General features: G+C 31.4%; 1 protein-coding gene across 11 annotated transcripts in view; it reads right to left on the bottom strand.

Moving 5' to 3' along the window:
* LOC115883629 (protein lap4) overlaps positions 1-13,094 on the bottom strand; it is a 175,156-nt gene that overhangs the window by 30,047 nt on the left and 132,015 nt on the right. For all 11 annotated transcript variants that reach the window (XR_004050415.1, XR_004050416.1, XM_030901989.1 and 8 more), the window contains 5 exons: positions 6,254-6,364; positions 4,505-4,684; positions 2,318-2,480; positions 364-596; positions 207-305 (listed from right to left, as the gene is read on the bottom strand). Coding sequence is in view for 9 of the 11 variants with exons in the window: in XM_030901989.1 (XP_030757849.1) it covers positions 207-305; positions 364-596; positions 2,318-2,480; positions 4,505-4,684; positions 6,254-6,364 (786 nt within the window). In the remaining 2 variants the exon portion in view is untranslated. The remainder of the gene's footprint in view (positions 1-206; positions 306-363; positions 597-2,317; positions 2,481-4,504; positions 4,685-6,253; positions 6,365-13,094) is intronic.

The following is a 13,094-nucleotide window of genomic DNA, read 5'->3' as shown; positions in this document are numbered from 1 at the left end:
CGCACGCAACTTACTGCTTGGCGCTTGGCGTTAACGAGTACTTACAAGCGACGCGACGGATGAAAACCGTATTTTTAAATACGAGTGATATTTCGCTCGAGCGATCACTCGATTATTGCAATCGCTTGAAACTCGAGTACTCGATTGTTGAAATTAATCGGTTTTTCCCATTTTTTCTTAAAGCTAATCCAAGTAAATACACTTACTTTCTCCGCAGGTGTAGTCGGTTTGGCCTCGACTAACGAGAGATCTTCCTCACTTTGATAGAGAGGTTGCAGCCGTTTCTCTGCCTCCTCTTTTTCAAACTGAAAAAAAATAATTTATTAAAAATAATTAAAAAATATATATTTACATTAAACCTACCAAAGAAAAATCTTCGTCGTTAACGTCCAAACTGCTCACACTCTGCGACCGGCTACTGACTGACCCGCCCCTGGTTAATCGACCCTCCGCCACTGCCTTGTCCATGTCGGCCTTGTCATAACCCTTACAAACGATCAACCGTATTTTGTTGCCGCAATGCCTCAGTGAGTTCACAGCTTCGTTATGAGTAGCTCCGAGCAATGACTTGCCGTTCACTTCAATGAGACGCATGCCTACGAAACAGAAATAGATTTTATAGGTTTGTACAAAATGTTTGCATTTCGGTATTCATTAATAATGTACAATTAATACACTGTTGCTCTTTGTTAGTGATATATATTTATATAGTCTGTACAATGATTGTTCAAAAGTTACGTCATCATTATTTATTTAAAATCCGTTTTAGGGTGTGTCTGAGATCAGTTCACACCGATAGAAAATTTTCAGTACGTTCCGAAATTAGTAATTGACAGCGTTCCGATTTGATTAATTCCAAGTAGGTTCCGAGTATGAGCTTTTATTCATTTTGGCTGTATTTCAATTTTATAATTTTAGACGCACATACGAGTTTTAGCAAAAACATTTTCGTAACCAACGAATTTCAATTTTTAATGACAGAGTATGTAGTGTAGTAGTGTAGAAAATGCATTTTCTTATAATTTAGACGTCATTTATCAATATACCCATGGAATATTGATATTTTAGATTGTTATTAAAGATGTAATAAATTTTTAAAGAGTACTGATACTAATATTGTCGATTGTATGTAGTTCGTTTGTTTCATTAAAAAATTAAAAAAAAACTGTTTAAATATTTGTTAAAGAGGACCAATTAATATGATTCCAGTATTCAAACTACATTAATTGACTGTTTGCGTTGGTTAATAATAATTGCTCCAAATACTAAAAAACTGAATTTTGTATGTGTATTAGACAGTGTGGTAAAAAGTAACACCATTTTATTACACCAAAAATTTGGTTCATTTTTTGACGGATGCTTATTTATAAAAACAGAGACGTTCATTTTCATAACTTATTATTATATCGATTTCTGATTCAAATCCACATTTATTTAGAATAATTTATTAACTAACAATTAAGTGTGTAATTAATTAATATTTTGGCGGAAATAATGGTGGTATATTTAATTAATGGTATACTCTTTTGTAAAGATTTAAATCGTTTTCTTTTTGTATACAAATGGGCTAGTAATATTATCGTTTTTAGCACCTGTACATTTTGTATATTTGTTCCTCTAAAAACAATCTAAAATGTCAATATTCCATGGGTATATTAATAAATGAGGCCTAAATTATAAGAAAATGCATTTTCTACGAAAAGTTGAAGGGATAGGTAAAAAACGGCATAATATAATTTGATAGACAATTAAATTGTGCATCTGATTCCCCTAAATAATACAGGGTGTTCTATTTAAATTAAACAAGTTATTGCCGTTTAAAGCTAGAAATTATTTAAAATTAATTTTTAGACACTCTGTAGCATAATTTTTATTATTGCAACACAATAACTAATCAATAAATAAACTTCAGTAAATATTTAGTATCAAAAACTTTGATACTGTTGGAGAAATGAAGCCGTAAAATTTTTACTGCAATTTCACAAAAATGAAAATATTTCAAAAATGGTGCGATAAACCTTAATCAAATTAACCTTTATTTTAATCGTATAAACTAAAAATGTAAAAATATACAGGGTGTTCCATTTAAAAAAATACAACTTTGATATTTTTTATTTATTTGGAACACTCTGTATCTTGTAAAAATATGTTTAAATTATACCTCTAACAGTCCTTCTACAAACCCAAAACTTACATTTTGTAAAAATCTAATCGTTTAGCTACAATACTCCGTGTCGTATGTGGTGAATAACTCTGTATATTCTCTCGCTGGACGGACTATATAAAAGTCCATTACATAGTATCAAATAATTCTCACCTGCTTTGAGCCTACCATCGCGTCGTACAGCGCCTAATGTGTTGACTTTTGATATGAAAACGCCTTCATCTGAACGATCTAGGGGATTTCCTCTTTGACCTTGTAGTCCTCCTTTAATGTGCATTCCTAATTTTTCATTTTCGTTCTTCTCTATAACCAATTCCTAGAAAAAAATAATCGTTTGCTAGTAAAATTGCAAAATAAAATACAAAAACACATATAAAACCGCATGCTGTATCTAAATTTTGGTTAGCACTGACTGAAAATATATTATGTAGATAAAAATAAAAAATGGAATAAAGTAACTGCTACAAAAAATAATTGTATTTAGGCAAAAATATCAACACAAGGCTACATAATTAAAACAAATCTCTGTTAGAACATAGTTAATATGAGCAACTCTGACAACTGACACATCTCACACTTACCATAACGTCAATGTAAGTAACCATTAGTTGCTTGCGAAAGAAAAGACAATAATTAAACACGAATACATTGTTTTTCTTGTGTCTTATTTAGTAAATGGCAAACAACGCTTTTTGTCTTAGGAATATAACGTTGAACACATACAAATATTATTGACAGGGAAGGGTGACAAAACATATGACAAAATCGGTAGGTTACGGACTAACCTAACAGCGTACATTATATCAAAAACAACTACAATTAGCAGCTTTCTTTTTATTAATTTGCAAAATTACATAACAGGTGATAAAAAGTAAAATAAAACACTAAATCACCACAATACACCAAAATACTTTTACCTTTATACCTTTACACTGGACACGCGTTTCGCTAACCATGTTAGCATCATCAGCAGATGATCTGATGATATTAGAAGATAAAAAGTACTGAAAGTCTGCATTGTATAATCACAAATAAACAATTCTTATAAGTCGTTTTAGTTGTTTTTAATATAATCTATGTTGATGATTATTTTCCATCAGAAAAATTAGTTAATTTAGCGAATAACCTTTATTTCGTTACACTAAAAAACGATCTTTTTCTATAAAAAATGTATACACAATAGTAGTCTTAGACCCAACTAAGAATGGACGCAGGCTGTAGGTCTCTCAGAAACTACTTATCGTATAACTTTGGGAAAAATAATAATAAGTAAATCGGCCAAGAGAAATCGCTAGAAATTATTTTCATGTACGAAAAATGTCCGCTAGGGGGCACATTTTTTATGGCCTACCCATATACATATCAAATATGTACAGATTATCGCCTATCCCTGCAATGTGTTGGAGTTGAAGCCCCGTTAGAGACAACTAGATAACCGGTCTATGTATATGTCACATAAGTTCGTCTGTTAGGCAGACACTGGCGCAATAGCGCAACTCCAAAATTCCGAATATCGATTAGCCCTTACTCTGAGGATTAGCCAATTGTCGAACGGGAGCGCAAACGACAGCCGTACGAAGTTTGACGGAGCCGTACGAATGAACAGCTGGTGCTAGCGTCTAGTCTATTATTGGCCTAGTTATCCGATCGATAATTCAAAATCCAGGCTTGCGCACTACGTTTGAGCAGAGCTAACTGGGCAACTTATGCAAATTCATTTAGAAGGTTTATATACCCATTTCACCGGCTTGGCTTCACAGAAAGCAGTTTGGAGTGAATATATAGTTACTTTATAAATATCTGGGCCTACCAGAAAACGGAATAATTCATAAAAATATGCACGTGAAGGTGTATTTTAAATATCGCTGTTGTGATCACTGCCAAATTTGCGTATTTTTGGTATAGTTTATGTTGCTTTACTTCAAAAAATAAAGCGGTGGGGGAAGGTTATACTAGCTTTTTTAAATTAAGGATATATGTACTCTGTTTTTTTTCTCAGAAAAGATTTCGACAGACGATGACAGAAAAAAAGTAGACGACTTCCATACCAATCCATTTATTTCTTGCCGTGATAGGCTAGAGGGCGCTATTTGACATTATAACATTTATTGGACTTTTGCGTAATAATTTTAAATAGCAGGTTATGTCACTTTTTGCATAGTTAAATAGAGTACGAGATCCCCAATAAGTCAGCGCAAACTGCAGCTATCTTATTAGTTATTACAGAGTAAAAAATAAAAAAAATAGAAAATAGTAATATAGGATTATTCGCTAAATTTTCCAAAAATGGTTAATAAAAACCAAGTTAATTCTCCAGTATTCAAGCTCAAAGCAATTTACCTGATAGTCATCTGGCAAAGGATCGTGACGTATCGTCAACGTTATAGTATCTCCGGGTCTCAGCAACGCCATGACAGCCTCTTGGTGTGTATATTTCGTGATATCTTCCGAGTTAACCTTCAAAATCCGATCGCCCACTCGTAATTTACCAGAATTGGAAGCCGTACCTCCGGGTACCATCTTAAAAGAGCATAAACCAGTTAGTACCCCAGTCAAAATAGACATTTCTATTAACAATAATTCGCATAGAGCTGAAAATTGGTACAGGTCTTAAATACACTATTATAAATGATATCTGAAAAATCCCCACCCCTACCACGTCTGCTAAAAAAAATATTCAAGGTCAAAAGTCAAAAATATGTTTTTTTGATTTTTTTCTCCTAAACGGTAAGCGCTATCGCAAAAGTACCTTAAACAAATGTTGTAGACCATTAAATTTTCTACAATAATGGTTCTTATACTTTTTTCTTACGAACCACCATTCCTGAGATATGGCGATTTGAAAAGTTGAAAAACTTGTATTTTCATAATATGCACACATTTCCGTGCACGTGGTTTCCCCTGTAGGCCTAGTTCACGATCTACTGTGGTTAAGTTTTATTACACATTATACTATTAATTTTAAAAAACGGTGCTCTTGGTAATGATTATAGTCGAACGGATTATCGTTGATTTTGGGAGAATTTTAATCTGAGTGGTAATCTTCAAATGATACTTCCAGTAATGTCTTCTTCGCTTTCTTCTTGCGGAATATCTGGAAATCCATCTATGACAGATGCATCAGTTGTCTCCTCATCAAAATCCTCATCTGTATTTAAGTCAATATTGGAGAAAGACTGACCTTGACAATTAGTACATATTGGTGTACAAAACAATCCGACTCTATTACAACCACAGTTTGCGCTACAACCCGTTTTGCAATTGCAAAAAATTGTGTTAAGTAGTTTTTTTGGAGCAGGTGGAAGTAAAGTTTTAATCGGCTCCAAAGTATTATCTATAAATTTCCAACCCCAGTCTTCTGGGTTCAGTTGATTACCTAGCCACAATTGAACTTGATAGTATACACGATATAAGTGTTAACAGGTAGAAGCAGATGTTGGAGGAAGACAAGAAAGTTGTACCATTTTATTATTCCGAGTATTTTTAACAAAACTTAAATATCTATACGTCTATAGAATCATTTTTTTTTGGAGCATCATATATAGCAAGAAGCAAGCGAATTCCACTTGTGATGATGACTTGTGGAGAAGAGTCAATCTTTTTGAATACGTCTGCGCAATTAATTAAATCATTATGTGTTTCAATTTATATGGGCGAAACCCGTTACAATATTTTTATTAAATTGAGTCTCCTATGATGTATACCGGCCGAGTATGTGTGCACATTAGTATTTTCGATGTTTGAAATCGCCATATCTCAGGAATGATGGTTCGTAAGAAAAAAGTATAAGAACCATTATTGTAGAAAATTTAATGGTCTACAACATTTGTTTAAGGTACTTTTGCGATAGCGCTTACCGTTCAGGAGAAAAAAAGCAAAAAAACATATTTTTGACCTTTGACCTTAAATCATTTTTTTTAGCAGACGTGGGAGCGGTGGGGACTTTTCAGATATCATTTATAATAGTGTATTTAAGACCTGTACCAATTTTCAGCTCAATGCGAATTATTGTTATTTAACCCGCTTTTTTGTTTATTTTGATTGGGGTATAGTAAGAGTTTAAAAAAATAAAATGTATTGAATAATTACGTGTGATATGAAGATTCCTGGCTCTTTACCACCGAATGGTATACTGGAATGGTCGCTTCCTCCTATAATACTGAATCCCAGAGATCCTCCTTCTTTGGTCAACATCACATCCTGTAAATTAGCATTATGTGTTGTGGACATATACAAAAGGAACCAAGAATAACTATATCAATTTATTCTCTCAAAATAAATATATCAGTAAATAAGGTGGAGTTAAGATATATTGGAATTAACTAAATATACTTAATAAAGTTTTAGCTGTTGTCCCTACATTTAATGATATATTTTTAAATCACTATCATGTATCGTTTGTCCAATTTTAAGAAGTTTGATTATTACCTAACTGCAAATTATAACTCTATCATTAAAATAAATTAATTTTAGATTAATTTTAAAAGAATTATTACTAAATTAATATTATTAAATGAAAACCAACGAAATACTAACTTATTTTCAAAAAAGGTCTCTAATCCAGTTAAATTTTTTAACTAACAGAAACCATTTCTCGAGGTAGGAGCAAAAAGATCTGACGGTAGCCCATTTTTCAGTCAAATATATATCTAGTGGCTATATCTTTAATAAAATTTATTGAATTAATCAATGGATTTTTAAGAAAAATTAAATCAAGTTGCAAAAAATGACCTAAGTGATGATTAATATTAATTGCCTCAAAATTTTTGGAGGTGGTGTCATGAAATCGAAAATTGTACATCCTGGACACTTATTTGTAAAATACAATATGATCGAAAAATAAAAAAAACAGATGCAGCGATGGCTATGAAATGAAGATCGCTGTCATTTTATATGTAAAATTATATGGGGAACGTCGTCGATCGTCATTTTCAAGCTAACTGGACGCCGTTTTTTCCTATCATACGGTACTTTAATGTCAAAATGTATTTTTCACAGCCTACCTGTAAAATTGTTTGATTATGCGCTGTTTCTGATCAAATTAAAAGAATTATATTAAGAAAATTTGATTAACTCAGTTACTATTAGTGGAGCTGGGCTTATTTTTAAAGAAAACCTAATACATTTCATATTGATTAATAAAGACTAATTCATTATCAAAAATCAAAGAATAATTCATTCTAATAGATAATATAGACGAAAATTATATAGGAATGAAGTCATTTTCGATCACTCCAAAAAAAAAAAAAATGAATGAAATAGCGTGTGATCGAAAAAAAAAAGGCGTCAAAGACGGCTGAGGAATGACAATCGATGATAATTTTGGCGAGGTTAATCTCTTGACGCCATTTACCAAAAAAATATTAAAAAAGGATGGAAAGTTTCCCGACACACAAATGTATTTCCAAAAAATAATTTTCTCGAATTTTAAACTAGACCATTTAAGAATCATTTTTATTCAATATAAAAATAAAGAAGCCTAAAAAAAAGAATAAAAAAAAATACAGCCGCCTTTGACGCCGTTTTTTTTTCGATCGTATGTTAGACAACTACCAGATAAATCTTTGACCGCTAAATGGATTACCATTAAATCTTTTTGCTTCTACCAAGAGAAACAGCTGCTATTAGACTGCTAGATGGCTTAAAACAGCTGCTAGGAACTAAAAATTGATAATAAATAATAATTACTAATGTAAAATTAAAAAAAGAAATAAGTTTTTTCAAAATTTCGCCAATAAATCAATTTTAGGTAATTTATTTATTAAAATGTCAGTATTGACAAATAAATTACTAAATTATATTAAATTTACGATTCAATAACAAAAAAAAACAGTTAAAATTGGACAACTCATTTTAGAAAAAACAATTTATAGATGTAGAAAATTCTATAACAGTTGATAGCGGTTGGCAGCTGGCAGCTTACTAGATAGTTATATGGTTTTACGAGGTCCAGTTGAAAAGCCAGGAAGGAACAAAATGGATACGTGGGTGGATAGAGAAAAAATCTATGTGGATCAATTTTACCTGATCTGCTGTGGATGACCGACCCTTCTCCTGGATTAGTAAGGTGGCATGCCATGTACCAAGAACAAATATGAATACAGGGTTCGCCAAAAAGTATACTCCAAATGGAAAAAGACCTTATTATTATTAAGATATCAAAAACATAACATGTATGAATTAAGTAGCTATACAAAAAATATATTTTAACATAAGTCATGTTTCAACTATTAAAAAAAAAAGATTAAGGAAGAAGTGCCAAATTCTATATATTTTTATATTGATACGTTATAGAATAAGTTATGTCATTGTAACAAGGACCTGAATTACAGTGGGAAAGATGTTTCAAAAATAGTTTTTGTGCAGAGTGAGCGAACTAATTATGTTTTTATTTTTGCATTTTTCATTTAGTTACTACTTGTACAATAATTTGGAAACGCCAATTTTAAATAGTTGTTCCATTAGCGTATCTGTATTTTTGTTATTAAATAATTATAATAACTTCTTATTTTTATTACAAATGTACATTTTTTCACAATTATAAAATAATTAATACAAAATCAGCAAATTATTGAGCCTATTTAAGCTGCATTCAGAACCTCATAATAAGTGGTTTTAATTATACTTTATACTTTTTAGTTCACGATCATTCACAATATTTAAAAAACACAATTAAAATTAACAGAATATCCAAGCAACAACTTGCGTTGGTCAGTTGTATCCATAGAGACAGCTTAATATTTAGCTTATAAAACAATCAACTTTTGTTGTAATTTACGATAAAGATAATTAAAAGCTAAAATGACATTTGTCGCAAATTTTGAAGTATAATTAGTGGAAAAGTTAAAAGTTTGATAACTTTTTCTACTAATTAAAGCTTCATTCAGAACCTCCCAATTAGTGGATTAAATTAGTGGTTTCAATTACACTTTATACTTTTTAAATAAAATTTTTCTTGGCGGATGATAAACAAAGGCCAAAATGACATTCCTCGCAAATTTTAAAGTATAATTAGTGAAAAAGTCAAAAGTTTGTTAACTTTTTCGACTAACTGAAAATTACTACCACTAATTATGACGTTGTGAATGCTTACATTGATATTAGAGGAACAAACATCTACGTTAATTGAAACCACTAATTACGAGGTTCTGAATGAAGCTTAATAGTCATGTTGGACACTTTGGACTGAAATTTAAATTACGTTTTTTTTTAAACAAAAACGTCAAAAGTTGACATATATGTCATTTTATTCAGAATGATATTTTGTAGCATATAAAGTAAAAATATACCGAGGGTGCCATTTAAAAATCAAAAGTTGTAGTCATTTCCGGTGAAACAGGAAGTGACCAAAAACAACTGAATACGTCAATCAATCCTAATTTATGTCATATACTAACGCACCAAATCTCGTTTTTTTATCTGAAAAAAAAAGTTATAAGTGTGAGCCACTTTTGAAACGCACCCGGTATACTATTTATATCTAATTTACATTTTAACACATTTTAAAGAAAATTAAAGAAAATTATCGTGGCCTCGCCTCGATAACATAGTTAAAATGATTCTTCCTTAAGTCTTTTTATTCATAGGATTTTTTAACAGTTGACATGTAACATATTAGGTCAAATATGATTTTATTTTGTTGCAGAAGCATGCTAAAAACGATTCCGATAAACCCAACCCAATAAAAAATTGTCTCCATTTGATGCAAACTTTTTTGACAACCTGTATCATGTCATATCTCAAAGCAATATTAAATTATTCTATGGGGTGAACTAATAACTAGAATTTACCAAACAGGCAGCACATGCAATAATAAAATTATAATTTATTTATAAATTTTAAATTTTATTAGTTACACTAAAATTTATACAGGGTGTTTCAAAAAATGAGTCATGTCTCGTGGGGAGATTTCTCTGGTAAAATTAAGGTTTATTTTTAATATTAACATATTATGTAGGTCCGATTCTGTTTTGTTTCTTAGCTACACGGGGTTAAAATTTTCATCCCCCCCTATTTTCGACTTATTATAATTTTCTTCAAAGTGCTTTCAGCGATTCGAATGAAATTTTGAAAGTAAAAATTACTATAAATGCGACATATTTTAATGCTAAAAAGTGTTGACATATTCACCAGGGACGTGCGTCTAGCCGTACCATGCAACTCTCCAACTCCAACCCACAGTCTCGATGGCGGTCGAAGTCGTCCGATCATTTTCCAATGATGCCCGACAAATTTAAATGGTGGGTTTTTTTCTTGTCTTTTATTATATAAACTTGTAACTTTCGAGAGTAAGTTCTTAAGTAATAGTAGCATAATTTAACCTAAATTTCAAAAACGTACAAATTAGTAAAACCAACGCAATCAAAATACGCCTAACAGACGCAATCAAAATACACCGATGGCGTATTTTGATCGCTGTTACCGACAGCTCTAAATAAATAAAAAAAGTAAAAACAGCTTTAAAAAATAAAAATAGCTGTAAAAAATAAAAATAATTCAGCCTCTGACGGGGATCGATCCAACGACACGTTGCTCCCGAAGCGGCAGCCCCAATCACGGAGCTACACTGCTTTTGTAACCAGGCTATATTGAAGCATTACTTTGTTCTGCCGTTCGTGGGTTGGAGATTGAAGAGTTGCACGGTACGGCTAGACGGGCACATCGTGCATATATGCTGTGCACCACTGACTTTTTTCCAAAAGGAGCAAAAGTGTGTAGGCCATTTAATGCCAATTAAAAGTTGTATCTTGATATTTTGTCCATTTCGATCTCCTTCATGAGATAAACGCAATTTTACTAATTACAATTAATAATAATTAAATTAGTAAATTATTTATTTAATCTAATTTATTACTAAATTTTATTCAAATTTATAACACTGATGTACAGGGTGGGTCAAATTCGACGCTTTTAAATGGAAACACCCTTTTCTATAGTAGATAGACAAAAACTAATATCGGTGTTTGGAGCTCAATTTTAGTCAAAAACATGATGGTAAAAACCGCATATCGATATCTGTTACTGTTTCGGAGTTACGGGGTGTTTTTCAAAAATATGCATTTTTAACAAATCGCTGTAATTTTTTTGCTATGGAAAATTATGTATTTTTATGAAAACATTTTCAAAGCACCTTTTTACGTAGAATTTAATGGTTTAAGTATAATTTTATTTTAAATTAGTAAATTTTATTTAACACTAAATTAATTTTAATTATTATTAACCAAAAATAATCGTATTTAAGATAATTACAAAAGGCCTATTTTTTAAAAAAGTTCTCAAAACACTCATGTGTATAGGAACTTCTTTTATATATATTTTAAGGACACTAGAATTTAAAAAAGTAAGGAAGTCCTACAAAAAAAAACCTTCAGTTTCTTAATTTCTTTTGATAATTACTACCATTTTAGTCCTAAAAATACCGGAATTACCTGTATATAACCGGTACAGTCTTTTATCTTAAAGTCGTTGAGTTGTTTATGGTACATAGGGTAATAGTGATCTCGGCCATTGAGCTTCTCGAAATTGCATTCACCAGGACAAGTGCACTGGACGACAGTACCACTCATTGTATTTTTATTTTTACGTAATTATTAATACTTTCAACACTAAAACCGAACACCAGAAACGTGTTTAACGCACACAAACTATTTATTTGTTTGCGTATTTTTATCGAACTGATTGGAACAAAAAACTTTGAAGAATTTATGGATATTTTTTTCTCATCTGAAATATAAAGGAAGAGATCGTTTCATATTAAAATACCATAGGATCGAAAAAAAACGGCGACAAAGAGGGCTGAAGAACGACAATCGATAATAATTTTGGCGAGTTGGCCTTAAGAAGGTTGTAATTTATTTTTAAATTGATTAAAAATAATTTTTTGAAAATATATTTGTGTATGGATACGACAAAAGACCCAGTTGACAGATGACAGATGTCATCCACAGAGTCAAATCCCTCAAATGGCAATGGCAGGACACCTGGCAAAAAGAACAGACAATGCAGCATGGTACCCACGAGAAATTAAGAGACATAGAGGAAGACCAAACCTGAGATGGGACTAAGTTTTAATAAATTAGCAGAGATAACTTAGGCCCGCAAAGCCAACAATAAACAACACTGGGACCAACTACAAAGAGAGTATGTGAGAGAGGCTACACCATAATTGGAAATGGTTGAATAAGCTGAAAATGTTGATGAAGATGATATTTGTGTATTTATCCTTTTTTAATTCTTCTATAATTTTTGTTAATTTTGAAGTTTTGTAATTTTTAGTTTTGTGTCATTTTTGTCCAGGGGTGGATGGGGAAGTGGAAACCGGCCCGGGAATAACAGACAACCGGCCCGAATCTACAAAAACAAAATGACCATAACGAAGAAACATATTTTATTTATTAATATACAGGGTGTCCCAGAAATGAATGCAAGTATTTTAACTGGTAGTATATTTCGGCCTCAGAAACACGCCTATAAGTTCTTTTTTGCGAAAACTCGAAAACTTGGAATTTTTTGAAAAAAAATTTGGATTTTTTTTTAGTTTTAAGTTAAAAAACATACTTTCTTGATAATCTGGCAACATAGGTAGTAGATTAAATTTACATGAAAGAAAATCCAGGAAAGATCCAGTGGTTCTCAAAATTTAAGCAAAAAAGCATGCATTTTTTGTTTAAATTTTCAAAGTAAAATAATTCGGTTATTTTGGACTTACTTGAAAAACGGTAAAGAGAAAAAATGTTTCTTTTTACCAAAACTACCCCCCTTAAAATACTTGCATTTATTTCTGGGATACTCTGGATAAGGGTCAAATCACCCCATGCAAGGGTGATTTTCGCTCGGGCGAAAAAAATCTCGTTTGCCTCCGATTTTTTTAAAATATTGAAATTGTCTTGATCAAAATTTTTATAAAGACCAATATCGGGTGGGACATCTG

This window comes from Sitophilus oryzae, unplaced genomic scaffold (assembly GCF_002938485.1).
Source record: "Sitophilus oryzae breed Bouriz unplaced genomic scaffold, Soryzae_2.0 scaffold_1974_pilon_pilon, whole genome shotgun sequence".
Lineage (NCBI taxonomy): Eukaryota > Metazoa > Arthropoda > Insecta > Coleoptera > Curculionidae > Sitophilus > Sitophilus oryzae.
Note: the sequence above shows the minus strand (reverse complement) of the source record. Positions and strands in the feature narration are given on the sequence as shown.